This window comes from Leiobunum rupestre, chromosome 4 (genome assembly GCF_980474605.1).
Source record: "Leiobunum rupestre chromosome 4, qqLeiRupe1.1.hap1, whole genome shotgun sequence".
In the NCBI taxonomy this organism is placed as follows: domain Eukaryota; kingdom Metazoa; phylum Arthropoda; class Arachnida; order Opiliones; family Sclerosomatidae; genus Leiobunum; species Leiobunum rupestre.
This window is the reverse complement of record NC_143387.1, coordinates 45248539-45270284: the sequence shown is the minus strand read 5'-3', so window position 1 is coordinate 45270284 and position 21746 is coordinate 45248539. Positions and strand designations below refer to the sequence as shown.

At 38.7% G+C, this 21746-nt stretch overlaps 2 protein-coding genes across 8 annotated transcripts in view; one reads left to right on the top strand and one right to left on the bottom strand.

Annotated features, from left to right (window-relative positions):
- The window catches only part of LOC149947957 (uncharacterized), a 534917-nt gene that overhangs the window by 309705 nt on the left and 203466 nt on the right, over window positions 1-21746 (top strand). The window lies entirely within an intron of this gene.
- Window positions 2491-21746, bottom strand: part of LOC149947956 (tyrosine-protein phosphatase Lar-like) — a 250398-nt gene continuing 231142 nt past the window's right edge. For 3 of the 7 annotated variants that reach the window (XM_090172417.1, XM_090172420.1, XM_090172418.1), the window contains 27 exons: window positions 18361-18471; window positions 14452-14724; window positions 13175-13462; window positions 11955-11975; window positions 11333-11463; window positions 11068-11263; window positions 10726-11010; window positions 10350-10661; window positions 9845-10042; window positions 9690-9782; window positions 9439-9625; window positions 8885-9374; window positions 8603-8819; window positions 8371-8537; window positions 8126-8308; window positions 7835-8055; window positions 6804-7032; window positions 6432-6737; window positions 5968-6081; window positions 5745-5899; window positions 5328-5655; window positions 5033-5126; window positions 4885-4961; window positions 4097-4357; window positions 3882-4036; window positions 3564-3699; window positions 2491-2845 (listed from right to left, as the gene is read on the bottom strand). In XM_090172417.1, coding sequence (XP_090028543.1) covers window positions 2777-2845; window positions 3564-3699; window positions 3882-4036; window positions 4097-4357; window positions 4885-4961; window positions 5033-5126; window positions 5328-5655; window positions 5745-5899; window positions 5968-6081; window positions 6432-6737; window positions 6804-7032; window positions 7835-8055; window positions 8126-8308; window positions 8371-8537; window positions 8603-8819; window positions 8885-9374; window positions 9439-9625; window positions 9690-9782; window positions 9845-10042; window positions 10350-10661; window positions 10726-11010; window positions 11068-11263; window positions 11333-11463; window positions 11955-11975; window positions 13175-13462; window positions 14452-14724; window positions 18361-18471 — 5297 coding nt within the window. In that variant the 3' untranslated portion in view covers window positions 2491-2776. The remainder of the gene's footprint in view (window positions 2846-3563; window positions 3700-3881; window positions 4037-4096; window positions 4358-4884; window positions 4962-5032; window positions 5127-5327; window positions 5656-5744; window positions 5900-5967; window positions 6082-6431; window positions 6738-6803; window positions 7033-7834; window positions 8056-8125; window positions 8309-8370; window positions 8538-8602; window positions 8820-8884; window positions 9375-9438; window positions 9626-9689; window positions 9783-9844; window positions 10043-10349; window positions 10662-10725; window positions 11011-11067; window positions 11264-11332; window positions 11464-11954; window positions 11976-13174; window positions 13463-14451; window positions 14725-18360; window positions 18472-21746) is intronic. The other 4 variants (XM_090172421.1, XM_090172419.1, XM_090172422.1 and 1 more) reach the window with 4 other exon arrangements.

Below are 21746 nucleotides of genomic sequence, written 5' to 3'. Positions count from 1 at the left end.
GAAATTATACATTGAACGATCACCAGTTTCTCGGTTGGACTCAGTAGGGTTAAAATTAAGAGCTCTGTCTCGCCTCTTCGCGTCTTCTTAAACGACGATCAATTGAGCAGGAAGAATCAGTTCAAACAATTACCAACTTAAAATTACTAATTATCGATTATAATTAAACATTCGTGTGCTTTTTTTGCCGGAGAATTTACGTGTCAATAATCATTTTGGAATGTGACAAAAATTTACAATACTACATTAATAGATTTTTTCAACGCTGTAATCCACTTACGTATCTATTAAAGGATGGATTGGCTTTTCTACGGGGGCCCTATTTCGTATTCTTTGTATTTTACCACGGTACGGAATAGGGCCCCTGGTATCGGTGCGATATAACCTCGTGGTATATTTTGGCCTATCTAAGGTTTAATGTTTTCATCATATTTTACATATCTGTCGCGCAGGCACCTCTTCAAACAATTCTAAAATAATTTTACTTTGCCAAAAATATGATATGCATATTTCACATTGTCATTTATAATCACTTGTATCAGCTGTGTGCTCGGAGGTTCTTCAATTACAAAGCAGTATTAGAGAAATTAAGTTCTAGAGATATTTTTTCAAATAAAATATTTTTCCTGTATTAATGAATATTGTAAATCAAGAGTTAGATTTATTTTAAACGTAATAATGAAATAAAAACAATGAAATAATTTTGAGTACATTGTTAGATAAGATTTCCTATCCCTTACGCGGGCCAATACAGAATAATCTCTTACGTATATTCTTTACACGAAATTAACCTAAAATCTTAATTTAAATTTTTTAGCTTTTTAATTGTTTTAAAAATATCCTTAGATATTAAACGTTTTCATTTTGTCAACTTAAAATAAAATTTTGTTTATCATGAAGATATTAACAGAAAACATACGTATATTACCTAAACTTTTATCGTTCACCCCATCATACGAAATGAAAAGCGTCAAATTTGTTTTACGTTTAATATTATCGTCACAACTAGCGTAACCATGGAACATTTACAGTAATCTAAACTCGAATAAGTGTCACGTAGCATAACGCAACAGCGTATTTGATATGAAAATAAATAAATAAATGTTTAAATAAGGTATGAGTTTGGTGTTCTGCTAGAAATATCAATCCCAAAAACTTGGTTTAATTTAAATTAAAAATGCCGAACCCTTTTAAAATGTTCAAAGCATGCCGCGCGAATGAGAGGTTTTTAGGCGAAATAATTAAAGTAACTTTTGTTTATAAATATTGAAATACGCGTCATCCAATCGCCCCTAAGTTTTATTTGTCGCGATTCGAGTGGTCTCACCAATTTCAAGAATGCTATCGTCAAACGTAATGAAATTGTAAATGGTTTTAAAGATATTTCTCCAAAATAAACGTTCCATTAAATTTCTATTATTTCTAAGATGTTCTTATAAAGACTCGTGGTCGAGCTAGCTCCGTCATCTCGCACTGAAGAGAACTGTCAAACAATAACGATGTTTATTTTAAGTAACGTTGTCGCGTAAGTCATTTGATGAGAAATTGGTAAAACTCCTAAATTGGATGAGAGATTCCACGAAATATTATTTATAAAACAGATGAATCGAGTAAAAATTGGCTTTCCGCGTTGAACATATTTAAAACGACAGTAACTCGTCTCCGTCTTCGGCGCAAAATTGGAGAACTTTCTGGATTTCGAGTCTTTACGGAGAACGGGCAATGACATTTATCGTTCATTTCCTACAAATACCGTATACCATGATCACGGGAGTGTCTAACGGTGTATTTTGGTTATTACGAAAGTGTCCGATCAATATTAGTATAAGGCATATACGCAAAAGAGGATTTTTCTCTGACCAAGTACCTACAACATCAAAAACGGATCAAGGATTGTCGCACAATAAAACTGGTCTCTTTTTCTTCTTCTAATTTATATAATGGATAAGCGTCTTGCTATTTCATCGGATTAGTCACCGATATTCGTATAAAAACAATAAATTGGTAATATTGTTCATTATTAAATATTACGAAACCTATATTTTTTTATTCCTATAAAACAATTAAAATGTTTAAAACGAGCGTAATCATTGTAAAACACTTTATAGGCTTGGATTAATTCTTAATTTAAGAACATCCATTATTTGGCTTTAAACTACCGTACCGCAGTCAGGACCAAAAAGTACTTAAGGGCACGACTGAGTGCAAAACCAGCTTCGCCGATGGAACATCGCGTCCGGGTTACGCTCTGGTTTTTGGCGCCGTATGGTGCCTCTTTAGTCGCCAAGTTTTATTTATTTTTTAACTAAATAATTCATACACTAGGGGGTTTTAATACCGCTTCGGTAATAGAATTCCATAAAGTCTAAAGAAGATTTGTTTTCGTTCAGTTCACCAGTGACGTTTTGGCCTTATCACAGAAACGCGCCGTTTCATTATCGAAGGTAGACGGTTCGACAACGCCGCGCGTCTCATCGCAAATATACCCATTACCATTTATACGCCGGTAATGTCCGTATCGAGAGGCACATCACTAGGTAAACCTTGTAACTCTTAGGCGCTCGAAGACACCAACGTCGAACTGGAGATCGACTCGTGGAAGGCCCTATTCTAGTCAGAAGAATTACGATCGCCGATTCGCCTCAGCCGATTATTTACAAGTCGCGCTGAGGAGAATGTTGTTTACGCGTAATTTGAAGTCTTTGAAAATCAAATCACAAAACACCCCTTTACTCGAAGAGCTGATGCCAGTGCTATTTTCCACAAACAACGCTTTTCAGTTTGCGTAGTGGTCGAAAGAGCCTAAATACTCCAACGCGGCTTTATAGCAAAACTGGTATTGGTCCTGAAATAAAAGATATCATTTATTTTAACATTTTGAAAATATTTCGCGATCATCTACCTCGCTGTGTTCACGCTTGGGAGTTTATTGTACGTAACCTTTAACTAACAAATATATACAAATTTAAACGTGCTATTCGTTAAAACTGCTCTCAAGAATTATTGAAAGAGTCAACACCTCTTCCAAAAGATATTTAAGACATTGGCGGCACCCTCTTTTTCTTACGAGTAGGCTAATCATTTGCGAATTCATGGCCCTTTCAATCTACTTCTAAATTTATTATGTAATATACAGGGTGTTTCAAAAGGTTATGCAAAATTTTTAAGGAGTTGTAGGAGGTGAGTTGAGAAGTATGCCTGTTTTTCCCCATTTTCCTACGATGAGTGAAAAGTGCGCCAGAGAGCTTCAAAGTGTGGGCTACTAGCTCCTGGAATTAGGCTGCAACAAGTGCAAAACCAAGCAGCAGGGACTTTAAATACGGTTTAAGTTAACTTTTTTACGCTGGTTACCTCGATTTGTTTACAAAGTCCTTTTTTATCTATTACACGAACCCAAACCTTAATGTTCGCGTTTCCCTGCTGCTTGGTTTTGCGCTTGTTCAGCCTACCCCTAGTGCTGCCACTGATTTAGGATTTGCTTACGCGTGATAACTATGAAAGAGATCGGCCACAGAGCAGATAGATAGTAATATGGAAGAAAATAAAACAAATGACAATCTTACTTCGTTCTGTACCATCCCTGGACGTTGCATTCTAAGAGTCCTCACTGTTTGAAACATATCTACCACGCCCTCATATTGCATTCTCTCCAGAACGATACTAAGCGTTATGAACACTCCAGTTCTTCCCACTCCACCACTGCAAAATGTTTCGCTTTTTATATCGTAATATAGTTAATTTATAATATTTTTAAAAATATGAATTCCCACAATTTAAAACTAACCACCGCAATGTCCCATTAATTTGCGTAATTACTGGTTGAATTTTTAGATCAAAGAGACACAATTGAATATTAATTGAGACATGTAATATTTAGGTACCTGCAGTGAACGGTGATTGGTCCCTCTTGTCCAAATTGTTCTTTCGTTTTGTGCACTTGACCAATAAACTCGATGAAACCTTCGCCCACTTTGGGCACCCCTTGCTCGGGCCAATCAACGAAATGGAACTGACGCACTGTTCTCGATTGTCCATCCTAAAATTAAACGTGATAGCATTAGTAACAGTTGGCAAGCCAGAACCATTCGTGACTTACTCTAGCATCAGTAACTTTAAACTCCCTTAGAATATACTGAGGCATGTTGTACTCCGTAATAGGATCGACGACGTAGTAGAGATACCGTTGCGACCTCTCATTGGGCCAATACTGGTGGCATTTCTCCCTCCCCAGCTCTTTTAACTTAGTTAACATCACGACTATGTTACAATTGTGTTCCCAAAGCATTCTCCAAAAGTCATCAGTCGTTTCGACTAGGGGTCCTTGCGTCGCGATGTACGCACTTCGATACCTATAGCCCTGTTGAATTTTAGATTGAAATTAGTAACATAAACCAATTAGTCAATAAATAACCAAATATTTCATTAAAATAATGAAAACGTTTCATTTAACGTTCTTGTAATAGTAGTGCCGTCCTAATATTTTTCTTCTGGGATGATTTCTAAAGTCAACCCTTTTAATTTTCAGGCCATATATAATTTACAATTCTTTAGTAGTTGGTAAATATTACTTTCTAATGTATTTACTTATACGCTCGAAAAGTAAACTAATTTGCCCTAAAGAAATAAAATCAGCCCATACTTATACTATGAGATAGTGACTATGTAGTAGTATTTAAAATATTGAACGCTACTCGTTTATTTGCCTATATCCCAGTTTTCTTGACAAATAAACTCGTATATACTTTTCCAATTAATCAAACTCGTGGTACATTCATAATTCACAGGACTTATAAACAGTATTAATATTTTTCGTAAACCAGTATAGGAAGAGTCGGTTAAGATTTGTAGGATTAAAAGCTTGTTATTAAGGAAAAATATATTTACATCTATAAAGCTAGCGTTGATGTAGTCCGAGCCGTCAACACCTCGTATGGGCTGTAAACAAACTCTCGTGGCTTCATCTGTTGAAAAATAAGAATAAATAAAATATTCGTTACATTCCACCGTATGTTTCCGAGACTAACTAACTCACATGGTAGTATATTCATTAGTCTATTTTTAAATTTGTTTACGGGTAAATTGGCACTGATAAACTTGTTAGGCTGCATTTTCATGGCAACTAGTTTCTGAAAATATCATTAATTGCAATTAGCGACGTAGTTACGGCGAACCGAAAAGAATCTGGGATAAATAATAAAATATTCCTGTCACATTTGATCCTAGCCACTCTCCATAAAAAAAATTAAAAATGATGTAATTTTTTTGTTTGTTTCGAATAATGGTTTTTTCGTTCAAATAAGCTAAAACGACACTGAATTTATTTTTACCGGTACTTTGTATGCAAAAACTCCGGAGCAAAATAATAGTACTTTGAATTCTACTTCCATGCCAGGGCAATTTTCGGAGGGAACCAATTGCATGAGTGACTGAATGTGGGCGTAGAGATTTCTCGCCGGGACCTCCGTGTTCCCAGCTATCACGGCTTCCAACACGGCGTCGTGGATGAATATGTACTGATCTTCCGTCTGTACCATGTAGTTCCTCTGAGCACGTAAACACGTCACGTGACCGTAAATATCCACCGTACTTTCGTGCTTTAATCGTTCCAGCATCGAATCAATCACGACAAAACAGCCAGTGCGCCCAACTCCCGCGCTTCAAATAAACAAAGCATCGTTCATTCGACTCGGCGCTTCACGAACGAGGCGCGTTCTTAGCTCAACTACAAAATTCATTTTTCTCACCTGCAATGTACTATCATTGGTCCGGCGTCAAGTGGGTTCATGGTACGAACTCTTCGAAGAAATACCAAAAAGGGAGTCGGGTGATCCGGAACTCCGTGGTCCGGCCAGGCGGTAAATTGAAACTGCTTCACTTCACGTTTTTCATTTAGCCCATCCTTAGAAAGTAAGAGAGAATAGTCACCGCTTAAAATAAGCTAGGCCTTTAACGTTTTAATTAACAAACCCTTTGTATGTGAAACGTTCGGATGCAATACGTCGCGAGTTCTTGAGTATCCATTAACGTGACGTGCATAATTCCGTACGTTTCGGTACCTCGAATCGGCCAATATTGATCGCACTATGAAATTTTTAGAAGACGCGGAGTGTTAACTCGGATATTTGCTTAGATCAAGGATCCTATATGTTAGAAGGATATGAGGCGATGGACGAAAAATGGCAGCGCCGTCGGTGGGTCATGCGCGATAGAGAATCCGTCTTTAGATTCCGTCAAGGACAAAACATGGAGGAAGCAACGCCAAAATTTGTCCTTGAGGGAATAGAAACAAGACGTCCCACGTTTAGAGGCTCTCTTAATATCGACGGCGCTGCCGACGTTTTGAAAACACGGGCTGGCTGGAGGGCTACCCATCCTTCTAACATATAGGATCCTTGCTTAGATTAAAGTAGAAGTAGTACGAATATTAGAACCTTAATTCTAGTTCTCTCTTCCAGTTTGGTCATCATCAATACAGTGGCGCTTCTTTGCTCCCAAACCATCCTCCAGAAATCGCTGAACGTTTCGGGCAAAGGTCCCTGCGTCGCTATGTAGGCATTCTGTTTCCGATATCCGTCGCAATAGTTGGCGTTAATGTAGTCGGATCCCGCGATGGCGTCCAGCTGTTGAAGTACTACCCTGCTGTGATCGTAAGCGATCACGTTCGCGTAGCGATTCTTGGGCTTATTCACGTCGAGGTTGGAATTTTCCCAAGTAAATTGTTGACCCGGTTCTATTGACTAAATAAGGATATTAACAAATAAGTACCGCTGTCATCAATGGAAAATCTTTGGAAATATTTTTACTTCGTATTCTTGGGAAAATTGAAGGTTGTCATTAGCTTTCAGTCTTTCAATATGGTTTGACAATTCGGATACTGGAATTGGTGGATGGCTCATCATCGCGGGCGTTTGGTAGTTTAGACGGCGCATTTCAACGGGGTCGGAAGGATGAATGGCCAGTTCTCTGTCTGTGGCATTAACGAGTAACTTCATCGTCGTATCTCCGGCTGGTGTTTTGGCTTGTTGTTTTCTCCTAAAATACAGCGTAGTTTCAGATGACAATACTTCGCTATTAAAGGGGCTGGAAAGTGGGGTTTTGAAATCGTCTAGTGAAGTGGTATCTCCTAAAAAATCCGGACCCTGCTTTATTTCCTATTTCCCCCGCTTGAGGAATTTGGCTCTGACGGAGATGTTTTGAAAATAGTGAGGAGCGACCCGAGCGAGAGACTAGTGAGAGGTATTCATACGCGAACTAAGATATTCAGGCCTTCGTGGACGTGGTTTTAGTTCTAGTATTTTAATATTTATTTCATTATAAATAAAAAACGGAAACGTGATGATACGAAATATATCTCTTGTTGGTGAATTAGATAAGTGGGAATAGGCATAAGAACTGTGGTTGAGTACTTAGGTTTATCAAAATGCTCCAGTGAAACCCAGGCCCTTTGAAATTGGCTTCGATTCATAAGCGTTTCTTTACAAAGTTTGATGAAACTCGCAAATAATAATTAAAAAAATTACGAACACACTACTACCAAAAGACCTTATCGCTCAAATGAATTTTTAGTTAAACATTTGTTGTTCACTAAACTAAATCTCAATAAAGAGTAATGAAATTTTAAAACTTCCTACGAGCTCAGCTAACACTAACCAATACCACGCTGGATTTCGTCATACAAAAATCCCAACACAGCGGTGCCTGTTTACGTCTTCGCGAACTTGAGAAAAAGTAGTTCTACGCGCCAAATTTCTTTAATGACGTCACGGATGACGTTTTTCAAAACCCCACTTTCCAGCCCCTTTAAAGCTCAGCAAAATTAAATTGTAGAACTTACTTTTTAACCAATAGTAAAACAATCAGACAGAGACCCATGAGAAGAATAAGAATAGTCACTCCCACAATCCACAAGACTTTGTCGTCCTGAGGATTACGATCAATTTGAGACACGTTAATCACGTCCGGTCTAGGTTTGCTGCCCGTTCGATCCAACGAATTCTTCACAACGATATTATCCAAACTAAGGCTACTAGAAAACGGACTGCTGGTGTACAGGCTCTGGGAATACGGATAGAGATTAATGAGCGCGAATTATACGATTTCGAGAACTACGTGAAAGATCTTTTACTTTTTGCGGCGTATCAACAACTGCCCGAACAAAAATCTTGATGTATGTATTACTTTGAACTTTTCTATTCAAAAATCCCAAGTATTTCTTTCCGTCGCCAAGCGGGAAGTTACTTCCCATTGAGCGGCGAAGAAACCTGGCGGCGATGTAAGGACCAGCCTCATCTTCTTGCGTTCGAGTTAGCTATTTAAAATAAACTCTTATGTTATTCCAGTATTTTTGACACAATTATAATTTAGCAATACTTCTTCCAACGTGTAATGATCCGGGTCTTTGTTGGCGAATTTCTCCGGAACGACTACTAAGAAATAGTGACTTATCGGACCAAATTCTTCGGACGCTTGAGGTAAGATTACATTTATGATGTTTCGGTCGGCTCCGTCGCTATCAGGTTTGACCATCGGTTTGGGGGCTACGCGCGAAAACATGTTCATGAACTCGAACGCGATCGATGGTCAGTTTTCATTGAATACGTACCAGCCATGGCTGTTGTAACTATGATTTTGGCAGGTGGACGGTACGTTTCTTCTTGAGGTATGGCAGTAACGTTAACCTGATAGCTAGTGAAAGGCATTAGCTGCTTTATCGTGTACTCCGTCACCGATGGCTCTACATATTCGGTTTCGGCAGGTATAGTAAGTATTTGCAATCGCCCTTGGCTGTCGTAGAACTCTTTGTGCGCTCCGTAGGTTATCTAAATTTTATTTCGTGTTAGAATTTCAAGACAAAAAATTAGCAATTAACGAAATTGTTTCTGACCTTATACTTAATGGGATCAAGCTTCGTCGGAGGTCTCCAGGTTAGTATGAGGCCGTGGGTGGTAACTCCATGAGCGCGAAGTTGCGTTGGCACATCGTTTGGGGTGACTCGAACAGTAATAAGCTCGGATAGGCGACCCAAGCCTTGCCGGGTGTAAGCGGCGACCCGCAAGGCGTACATGGTATTGCTATCCAAGCCTATTATTTCGGCGGACGACGTCAATGGAACTCTCTTGCTCATCCAAAGATCTAGATCTTCAACGGCGGTTTGCGTGTACAAGACTTGATAGCCCAAGATATGAACGAAATACGGCACACCATCCCACCAGACTTCCACCGACTGATCGGAAGTGGCCATCGCCTGCACGTTAGATGGTGCCGGAGCCACGTCGCCTGGAGTTAAAATCGTGGATGGACTACTCCAAGGGCCGCCGCCCTTGGAAGTGAAAGCTCGAGTTCGAAATATGTACTCCGTACTTTCGTCCAATGAACTAACGGTAAATTGACGTTTTTTAATTACCATAGCAACGTTCAGTTTGGGCGTAATCAACGCACCTGAATACCATTCTGGACACACTAGTGTTTCGTTCTTGCGGAAAACTATCAGACGATTTATGAAACTTGTAACCAAAATGAGTCACGTGCCCGTTGCGATACTGCGGAAGAGGCGGGTCCCAACTAATAACGACGGTGGTTGGGCTTTGCAGTCGGTGACTAACATTTTGAGGAGGCGCTGTGGGAACTGATAAAGGGATATCATTTTGATAAATTATCCAACTCGGCGAAGATAAGAATCCGACACTTACTTCCTTCGGGAGTGTCAAGATAAGTAACCGCTTCTTGTCCCCATCCAATACCGTTCTTTCCTGCTAAACGAATTTCGTACCTCGCTCCACGATCTAGAACAAAGTTGTTTTAAACACAGTGCCGCTTTACGAATCCGGATGAAATTCGAGATAACCTAAATCTTCAACAGTTCGGTGGTCATCCGGCGGATCTACTTCTAAGACCTTCGAATTGCCACTGTCGATTCTTCCATATCGAATACGATATTTGAGCAAAGAACCGTATACGTGCATAGGTCTGGACCATCGAACTTGAACGATGAGATTTGGCTCGTCTTGAGTTATTTGAACTGAAATTTCTGGTCGGGTTGGTACTAAAAAAAGGACCGCGATGAGAATATTTACCACGACGTTTTTGGATTTTTATTAGTACAATCAGGAATCCATACCTCTACTTGGAATGCTTATCGCGGCAGATTTTCGTCTCGATGTGGCGGACGGTTTTTGTTGACGTCACTATGTTAACTTAACAAACAACTACGTAAGAGGGGAGCGCGCGCAGAGGGGGTTTTTTATCTCGTAGGTGGGGCCAAAGCCGTCAAAGTGATCTTACCATACGCTATACGGCAGGATAAGCATTCCAAGTAGAGGTATGGATTCCTGGTACAATACAATACGTACCACCGCCCGCTGTTCGAACGTTTCTGGCGTAACTCCTGGTTCCTTCTCCCTTTCTCGTAACAGCGACCACTTGAACTTGATACTCGGTATCGGGTTGCAGACCCGTAACATTATGTTCTTCCGCGTCTTCGTCGGCCACGTCAAATCTGAGTGGTTCGTTCACCATATCACCATCTTTGTTTAACTCTTGCACGTAAATTTGATAACCCCGAATGAGTCCGTTTCTATCTCTGTTAGTCGGAGGTTTCCAAGATACGTTTATAGTTGTACTATTTATCGCGATAACCTTAACATTTAGCGGTTCTCCGGGAACTGTAAAGAAAGTTATATTAACGAGTGCTATCGTGTGTAAACACGTTTTTATAATAACGCTTACCGTATGGCTCCGTTCGCACCGGGAATGGAGGCGTGGCCGCCCCATCGCCATCTCTCGATTTGGCCGACACCCAAACGAAATAGAGCGTATCTGGATATAATTCCCCCAGCGTGTACGTCTCCACGTCGGGAATTGAGCGATGATATTCTTGTTGGGTAAAGGTGTCGTTCCAATAGAGGTCATAGCCCAGAACCCCTTCTCCCGTGTGCGTGGGACGATGCCAAGATACTTGAACCGTCGTGGAGGACTTTGCGAAAGCTCGAAGGTCAACTGGTTGACTAGGAACTTAAGACGAAAAGTCGTATTAGTACACGTGGCCCTCATTCCCGAGAAAAGTATTACCTCCTTCTTGCGTTTTGACTTGGATGGGAGCGGACAAAGGACCAGGACCCCTGGCAGTAAAGGCTTGTACCCGTATGGTGTAAATGGTTTGAGAAGAAAGGCCACTGATGGTTGTCAGTTTTCCGTTATCCACTTGTTGCGCGTGCCACGAATGCGTGGGCAAAATGGGTTGTTTCGTGTAAAACACTTTATACCCCTGATTAAAAACGAAATATATATTAATTCGCTTCTAATCCCCGGAGAATTTATTACGAGTGTTTATTACAGTGACTTGTCCATTTGGCTCTTTAGGCGGATCCCATTGGATGACAATGGTGTTGGAACTGAGCGGTCTCGCTTGCAGGTTGCGAGGAGCGCTACCAGGCTCTGTTAAATTGGATACGTAAAAAGCAAGTTCTAAACAAAAATTATTCAAACTTTACAGTTAGGTTAATGATCGACAAACTTAGCCTATTATAGCGTTAGCAATAACGACAAACAACCCTTCCATTTTAACGGCTTATTCGAAGAATAGTTTAGAATGAAGATAACTTAATATTGCGCGGAAATTAATTTAAATCGTCGCTGAGAACAAATCTGAGTATTAAATTGAATAAACTCGACGACATAAAAGGAATTTTAGGGAATATGGCGAAACAAAAGAACTACTACGGCGTATCTCGAAAGAAATCGTAAATTACCGTCGGATATTTTTGCTTTAATATCGGGTTGGCGGTAAAGGCGTGGCGCTCTTGACGCCACACGACCCGAGTTGATTAAATTTTGAAAGAGCTTTATTTTAATTACTAGCTCTCTCCGACGGCTTTACGTTTTTCTTCGAGGCAAACAAAAAGGTAAATGAAGAGAACGGATGATAAAGCGAAGAAAGATTTTTTTCTGAGACTTACTGAGAACTCCGGGAGCTTCGTCTAATGGCGAGGGATGAAAAAGAGAAAAAGAGAAAAGAGGGTTTCAGAATTTCTACTCTGCAGGGCGCACCAAGCGGGGATTTTACCAGAAGAAACTATTACCAGAGCCTAGATAAGAGAAGGATCGAGAGGGCTGGAAATATCTCATTTACACTCGCGCGGAATGTATCAGAGAGATTTCGAAAATAATTTATTGTACTCTAGAGTACCGTAACCTCCATCCGCCAATAAGATAAATAATAAATGACGCTACTTTCCTATATTTCTTTCGAGCGTTTGGCCTTTTAACTTGATTTTCAATTTTAAACGATAAATAAAACCCGCTTTAACCTAAACTTTGACTTCGCTAAGTTAAAACCTTTAGGCATTCGGAAAGATTCTATGCCAAAGTACACGAATGCCCCAACAGGATTACCTTCGGTAAATCTACATATATTGTAATATTGCAAACGTATGTTACATTATATCAGAAATATGTATTATGTCTCTTCCAAGAGCGGCATCAAACTAAGCTACGAAAATGTGTTTCTATAAAATAAAACAATAAAAATTAGAGGTATAACATGTTTTATCTGCGTCACGAGCGCAAGTTATTTAAGTGCTTTACTTACACGCGAGTTTTGCACGCGGGTTTCAGATTCAAGATTTACAGCTTAGTGACGTAGACAAAACATTGTCACATGACCTCCCGTATTTTATAGAAACACCTAATAGGTTCTCAAGCCACCGAATCCCTGCTCGAAATGTACACGCTGTGTAGGTATATTTTCTTAATTACTAAGCATATTTCTCCGCGGTTATGGTTTTAGAAATACGATATATTTCTCTCCGCGCAAAGGTTTTCTTCCGAAAGCTATTTTGATAGTGAGGGAAAGTCCGCGAAGGTCAATGTTACGAGCGAATAACATTTGCAGTTTAGACAGATACATTCTCATTAATATATGTATATTCTTTACTTTTGATGATAATGGCTGTGAGACATCAAATGAACGAAAATTCAAACGTAAAAATCTGGTTTAGAATAATATATTCCGAGTACTTGTTTAGAGCCTTATCACAAACATTTCTTTGTTTTTTAAACGTGGTGGTTGAATATTAATTTGATGCCGAGATATTTGACTTCTAAAGGACGCGTATTGCTCGAATTAGCGAATAAATGGTTTCCTTAATAATTGTAGAGAAACGCGGATAGGACTGACCTGTATCTCCCGTGGTGACGATGGCCGCGGCACTAGGAATTCCTCGTCCAATGGCGTTGGCAGCGATGATGAAGAACTCGTACTCCGTATAGGGAGTTAGATCTCTGACGGTGTAGAACATGGTTGTAATTCCGCTGATCTCCTTATACTCGTGGTTTCCGTGCTTCGGCTTAAACTGAATCACGTAATAAATGATGTTCTCGGCTCCAACGTCGTACGACCAGGAAAGACGACACGAGGTGGCCGTTACGTCAGAGACCTGGACACCCGAGGGAGCTCGGGGAAACGCTGCAAAGAAGCAAAATTGGCTCAAACACATTTCGATGACGATTTCAGTTTGTTTCGAAAAGCCTCTCAGTTCCGATACGTGAAATAAGTACAGGTTTTGGTTATTAAATATTAAATTGTCGCGTAGCCGGGCATTAGTTTGTAAGGATTACATTTTGAAAGGATAATACCTTTCCAAACCAAACTGTTATTGTAAAAATTGTTTTAGAACATGTATAGTTAATTCTTTAATTAAATCGCCCGGGTTAGACTTATTCGTAGATTCTTAATTAGTTACAGTCAATTTACTAGTTCGCCTGTTTCGTATCAATACAAGTACTCGCGAATCTTAGCAAAACGGAACCTTTAATACTTCGTAAGGCACCTGGAGCCAAAAGACTCTCGACTGCAGTTGGGACAATTAAGTCACGTAAAAATGACTCTCCGAAGAGAAAGCCCTCCGTCAGGTATATCGCTTAAGAGCAACGCGTGGTCTTCAATTTTCTAAACATTCTGGAAGTGCCGGGGGTCATCCTCATTTAATGGAATGAAAGACGCGCCACTTCTCTAGTATAAAGCCAGAAATTTAGGAGGAAGAAACCTACTTAACTCACTCGCTTAACCGGGTGTTGCTTTGCCCCTTGGACCAAACCTAGCTTTCCCTTATACGCGGGTGTATTTTAGGTTTGGTGCGATGCAGTCTATCCGTACGAAGGAACGGTAAACGCGAGCCAATGGCTTCCGGTAAACGTTCCTTTCACTTTGCCCGTCAAATACGCATTCGCTCTCACGGAGCCTCTGGCCCATTTACCCACTTCGTAGAGGCAAACTTACAATACACCGGCGTATTGCTGGGAAAGACTGGTTGATTAACGCGGCACCCTGTATATTGGCTAATTGCGGAAAACACAATTAGCTTTTAAAGTACGGCGGGGCTGTTTCCCAGCAAGCCGATCTAAGTTTAAAGATAGCATCAAGCCGAGAAGCGCTACGTCGCGGAGATATTTTACCTTGCACTATGATTTGCGTCATCGCGTCGATGTTTCCCAGTTTGGAAGAAGCAACGCAGGTGTAATTGGCGGAATCTCGCACGTTTTCCAGGTGAAGGATGTTCTTTCCAATGTGCGGTTTCTCGTCCGTCACTATTTCGACCGATCCTTTTTTCCACTTGACGAAAGGCATCGGCGATCCGACGGCTACGCATGTAATGTTCAAGTTGCTGCCGGGTGTCACTTCGTAAATCGGTTCTGGTGGAATTGAGAAATACGGAGGAACGCGTCGCACTGCGGAAACAAAGGGATACATTATTTCGTAAAGATTGTTGTTCAATTGGTTCAAACAAACTGGAATGTTCAATAATCTTAATATTTTAATCTCGCGATCAAAGGGTTTTAATTAAATATGGCGTATTATCGGATTAAAAATAAATACATTTTAAATTCTAGGGATTAAAGGGAATATAACCTGCAAATCAATCTTTATAGAAGACCCCTTCAATTTTTCAAATTTCCCTGTACAGTGGCGCCAACCATTTTTAAAACCAAAGGCAAGAGCGACCAGAACTGCAAACGTTGGTGTTCCACACTAAATACCTGAGGTTATATTCTCTTGAAATAACGTTATTATTTTTCAATATTACTAAGTTGATGTTCTTTCGATTGTGAATAACACGATAGTTTGTTTAATTATGAAATTTTATGAACTAACGATGTTGCATAAATTTCTGATTACCATGGACCGCGCAATTAAAGAATTGTCGTAGCCAAGTTGAGAGATCAGCTTCCGACGACTTAAGTCTCTCGTTTTCTTAGAGATATATTCAATAAACGTGGCTGAACTGCGCGATGGTTTGTCGGGTTAAATAAATTTTGATTCCGAGCACGGTCGGGTTACCTCTTTCGTTCGTCTATAACAAAGAGTTTCAAATTCAATAGGGATATTCCCTTTTCGAAAAGCCCAGCCATCTTTTAACATTGTCCGGAAAAAGATATAGTACCGCGGGTGGGTCCTATATCGGCTACTCGAATGAAGAAAAATCAAAATCATTTTCATCCGGTATAGAAGGAATCTAAGTCAAATAAGGCGGCCATAGATTTAGATTTAGGATTGTCCTTCCAAGCGAGAAGAGAGAGAGAGAGAGAGAGAGAGAGAGAGAGAGAGAGAGAGAGAGAGAGAGGAATAGGAACGCTAGCCGCTCCTTCTTTTTCTGGCTCGGCCATTCGGGGAGGACGCATTCTGACAGAATAAATAGAAGAGCGTGTTTTCCCCATATATTCTCTGTCAATCTGTCAGCGGCCGCGAGAAACGGACAAAATAGAGCGCAGTCGTCGACCCCGAGTACGCCTTTTTACCATCTCTGCCCCCATCGTGGAGGTACAACGCGAATGCCTTCAAGATTTGTTCCGCGACACACGCGACGTCCTAAATATGTTCTTGATAACACCCTATCGTTTCGCGTAACCTATTACGAGCCTTATAATAAAAAACAACTGGCAATAATAAAATGAAGAGAATGGGTTTCGATGCTCTTGGCCATAGAGGGCAGTGTTCCTTCAAAGCCATTTTTGGAGAAAAGTCCAGGCCAGTGGCAAATATTGGCAAATAGTGGAAAATTTGCCAAATATTGGCAAATAGTGGAAAATTTGCCAAATATTGGCAAATAGTGGAAAATTTGCCAAATATTGGCAAATAGTGGAAAATTGGCAAATAGTGGCAAAAAGTGGAAAATTGGCAAATAGTGGAAAATTGGCCAATAGTGGCAAATAGTGGAAAATTGCCAAATATTGGAAAATAGTGGAAAGTTGGCAAATATTGGCAAATAGTGGAAATTTGGCAAATATTGGCAAATAGTGGAAAATTGGCAAATATTGGCAAATAGTGGAAAATTGGCAAAGTGGCAAAAAGTGGAAAATTGGCAAAGTGGCAAAAAGTGGAAAATTGGCAAATATCGGCAAATAGTGGAAAATATTGGATAATTGGAAAATAGTGACAAAAAGTGGAAAATTGGCAAATAGTGGAAAATTGCCAAATATTGGAAAATAGTGGAAAGTTGGCAAATATTGGCAAATAGTGGAAATTTGGCAAATAGTGGAACATTGCCAAATAGTGGAAAATTGGCAAATATTGGAAAAAAAGTGGCAAAACGTGTCAAACAGTGGCTAATAAAGAAAAATTGCATTTCAAAGCTTAAAAAAATAATTGGAATTAAATTTTAAGAAGTTTATTGTAAAAATGTCTTGGTTTACACTAAACTTATAAATTATTCCAAAAAATTAACAGACTTTTCTAATGTTAATCAGAATCTGACCATTTCTATGCATATATATTTGCTTTAAGAAGCCAAAATCTGAAATTTCTGTGTTAATATACTTTTTTATTATTATTTTATAATTTTATTTGGTAAAAATATTTATTGGCAACTTTTGGCCAGACTGGCCACTAAATTCAATTTTGTCCAGACTGGAATTTTCCACTATTATCCACACTATTGTCCACCTGGCATTTTCCACCTCGGAACACTGATAGAGGGCGTATGTTTTGGCTGATTTCGTTTTAAATATAAGAGTTCGTCTACCACTACTTTTCTATGTAGACCGGAAGAAAAAACCTTTTTTATATTCTAAAAAATTTATGACATTTTAAAGAAAGCAGACGGAAATGTGGAACCCATATTTCGTTGTCTTGTCTATAAATACGATATTATGTATTTAGTTTTTTTTTACTTCGCGTATTTCTAGACTATAGAAAATAAACAATAGACAGGTTAAGCCACCGCCCGAAAACGAGTGGGGGAACTTGTAGGATTATAGCCTTTGTGTGTACAGCCTGCACCTTCTACAAGTTCCCTCTTCGCGTTTTCTGTTGCTGGCTCTAATATTACTGACGAATTAGGAGAAGCAGATAAACTTAAAAAAAACTTTACCGAGACTAAAAGGATTAAGGGAACTTCGAGACACGGTAATCAAATTTTCGCTTCGCAAACACCAAATTGTCTCGCTAAACACGCGAAAGAAGAATAAAGGTTCCGCTATTTCAAGATTAGTTTCGACCTTCGACTCTTTAAAAATTAAAATAAACTCAGCAACGAATAAATACTAGATTAAAAAATATTCCCTTTCGAAGGTTTATATTTGATTAAGAATGCTTATTACGTCCGTTTTAGCCTTTCAACAAATATTCCACGCCTATGCGCGAATCATTTGTTTAGAAAGTTAATAAAAACCAGAATATTTGTTTAACTCATTAAAAAAGCAATACGCTGATAAAATATTTTTAGATTTAAATAAATCCATTAATGTCAGAAAAGATATTTTAACCAGATTTAAGATATGTTTTATATCAACGCTACTTGGGCTGTAATGTTAATCTTAAAGGGCAACAAAATCGTTTGAATAGATCGATTCCCTTCCACTACGTCATAGCGTATTCCCGTAAGTTTAGCAGAGTGGGAAAGAACGCGACAAGTAGACGATGACGCGTGGGAAATGAGATAATTTTCACCTACTAATAATCAGCTAGGCTAATACCCAAGGCACCACCTTAGGCCTAAGTCATCAAGCGACTTTTGAAGCCATTAATTCAGGTGGCCGGGTTACAATGCGTAGAAGGGTGGTGGCAAGCCCTGCATGCCACGAGATCGAGCCAACAGCTCCCTACACTAACTATTACCGTTAACCTCGACAAGTTTTTATGGAAGGGGAAACCGAAGAACTCGGGGAAAAAACCCTAGCTTTCGGGACCGACATATTTTCAATAGTTAAAGGGCTAGTCTCCTGAAATTTTCCAAATAATGATTGGTAAGATCCGCTATCGGCCTGAAATTCGGTCTGAATTTCCAAATGATGCTGTGGCCATTTAAACGAAAAGCGCCTACTCTCGCTGTCTGAACCTTCGCGTGTCGGATGCGAAGAATTCCTTACCTCTCACAAAAAGATTGGCCATTGGTGACACCACTGTTCCTTGCGAGTTTTCCGCCACGCATTCGTAAGTCCCTTGATCTTCTTCTTCGGCCTCCAGAATTTGCAAGGACGCTGGAAGAAAATCCATGACGAACATTGAAAAATAAATTCGCTATACTTAAAATTAAGGCGAGATAACTACATCTATCTGATAGTTTCTTGACAATTATGAGTGTTATAGTGATTGAATGTTTAGTCGGCTAACTTTGAGGGACTGAGCTGTTTTAGAGTCTGTTCATGTTAACGTTTTACTTTGGAATCAAAGTTGAAGAGTGTTATGGTGATTGAATGTTTAGTCGGCTAACTTTGAGGGACTGAGCTGTTTTAGAGTCTGTTCATGTTAACGTTTTACTTTGGAATCAAAGTTGAAGAGTGTTATGGTGATTGAATGTTTAGTTGGCTAACTTTGAGGGACTGAGCTGTTTTAGAGTCTGATCATGTCAACGTTTTACTTTGGAATCAAAGTTGAAGAGTGTTATGGTGATTGAATGTTTAGTTGGCTAACTTTGAGGGACTGAGCTGTTTTAGAGTCTGTTCATGTTAACGTTTTACTTTGGAATCAAAGTTGAAGAGTGTTATGGTGATTGAATGTTTAGTCGGCTAACTTTGAGGGACTGAGCTGTTTTAGAGTCTGTTCATGTTAACGTTTTACTTTGGAATCAAAGTTGAAGAGTGTTATGGTGATTGAATGTTTAGTTGGCTAACTTTGAGGGACTGAGCTGTTTTAGAGTCTGATCATGTCAACGTTTTACTTTGGAATCAAAGTTGAAGAGTGTTATGGTGATTGAATGTTTAGTTGGCTAACTTTGAGGGACTGAGCTGTTTTAGAGTCTGTTCATGTTAACGTTTTACTTTGGAATCAAAGTTGAAGAGTGTTATGGTGATTGAATGTTTAGTCGGCTAACTTTGAGGGACTGAGCTGTTTTAGAGTCTGTTCATGTTAACGTTTTACTTTGGAATCAAAGTTGAAGAGTGTTATGGTGATTGAATGTTTAGTCGGCTAACTTTGAGGGACTGCGCTGTTTTAGAGTCTGTTCATGTTAACGTTTTACTTTGGAATCAAAGTTGAAGAGTGTTATGGTGATTGAATGTTTAGTTGGCTAACTTTGAGGGACTGAGCTGTTTTAGGGACTGAGCTGTTTTAGAGTCTGATCATGTCAACGTTTTACTTTGGAATCAAAGTTGAAGAGTGTTATGGTGATTGAATGTTTAGTTGGCTAACTTTGAGGGACTGAGCTGTTTTAGAGTCTGTTCATGTTAACGTTTTACTTTGGAATCAAAGTTGAAGAGTGTTATGGTGATTGAATGTTTAGTCGGCTAACTTTGAGGGACTGAGCTGTTTTAGAGTCTGTTCATGTTAACGTTTTACTTTGGAATCAAAGTTGAAGAGTGTTATGGTGATTGAATGTTTAGTTGGCTAACTTTGAGGGACTGAGCTGTTTTAGAGTCTGATCATGTCAACGTTTTACTTTGGAATCAAAGTTGAAGAGTGTTATGGTGATTGAATGTTTAGTTGGCTAACTTTGAGGGACTGAGCTGTTTTAGAGTCTGATCATGTCAACGTTTTACTTTGGAATCAAAGTTGAAGAGTGTTATGGTGATTGAATGTTTAGTCGGCTAACTTTGAGGGACTGAGCTGTTTTAGAGTCTGTTCATGTTAACGTTTTACTTTGGAATCAAAGTTGAAGAGTGTTATGGTGATTGAATGTTTAGTCGTCTAACTTTGAGGGACTGAGCTGTTTTAGAGTCTGTTCATGTTAACGTTTTACTTTGGAATCAAAGTTGAAGAGTGTTATGGTGATTGAATGTTTAGTCGGCTAAATTTTAGGGACTGAACTGTCTAGAGTCAAAGTTTAACTTAAAAAAGAACTAACACTTGCGAAACTTAGACATTAATCAGAATTAGAATGCAATGAAAAGGTCTACAATATGCCCGTTAATCAAATAAAGTAAAAATGTCAAAGGGTTCTAAACATAACTGTTCAGATTTAAAAGAATTAACGAGTAATATTTCGAAGACCCCATACGTGAAAGATAATATTTCATAAACTACACGAATTCGATAAAAAGGAAGAACTTAAAAGAATAATCATTCGTTTTCGCAGAAACCTGTTTTTCTTTTTCTTTTGACAAAAATGACTTTTCCAAAACTCATTTTGAATAAATAGAAGAAAGATAAATTGCCATTCTTCTTTTTGCCAGCGAAAGAGAGATAGACCGGCCCGGAACTTAATGGGAAACTCAGTCAGGCATCGCTGGCCCCAGTGGCCCCCGCCGCCGACAAGAAAGGGAATCCGGACGATCCGCGGAAATAAAAGTTGGCCCTCCGTTACGCGGACTTCCAAAATAGACGTTATAGAAAATAACGTGAGCCTAGGCCGCCCTCGTGTCCTTATCGAGAAACGCATTCGATCTTATTTCGACGACGTAACCTCAAACTTTTGTCGACTGTTATTTTTAGTCGCGCCTCAAACCGAAATGGATTGAAAACGTTGAGGATCGAACATTTTGACGAAATTCGCTATATCAGTTGAGAAAACGGCCCCGATATTTTAATGAAAACCTTCTTTTTTATAACCGGAAACTATAACGTACAGATAGGCCTAACGGATTTTATTAGGGAAATAACAGTGGTTTTGGCTTTTACCCAAATTTGTAGGGTCGAATTAGCCTGCAGAAATATTACTAATTTAACGGGTAATCGATTAATTAAAAGTTTTTAATTCTTATAAGTGGTTGAAATGTCTTTCTTTAATAAAATAGATGGTTTTTCGGAAAAAAAGCTATAGATAATATTCTCGACTGAAAACCATATATTATTCTCGAAATAAAGCCATGCATTATTTTCTCTAATAAAAGTTATAAATGTTTTTTTTCTTTAATAAAAGTTATAACTTTTATTAGAAAAAAAAACATTTATAACTTTCATTAGAGAAAAAATCATTTATTAGAGAAAAAACTTTTATAAAAGTTAAATGTCTTTCTCTATTAAAAACATTTATAACTTTTAATAGAGAAAAAACATTTAACTTTTATTAGAGAAAAAAAACCTTTAACTTTTATTAGAGAAAAAAAACCTTAATAACTTTTATTAAAGAAAAAAACCTTAATATAAGAGTTAAATGTTTTTCTCGATTAAAAACGAATAATATTTTTATCGATTAAAAACGAATAATGTTTTTATCGATTAAAAACGAATATAATGTTTTTATCGATTAAAAACGAATAATGTTTTTATCGATTAAAAGCGAGTAATGTTTCTCTCGAATAAAAGTTATAAATGTTTTTCTCAAATAAAAGTTATGGCTCTTAATCTAAAAAACATTTTTAACTTTTATTTGATAAAA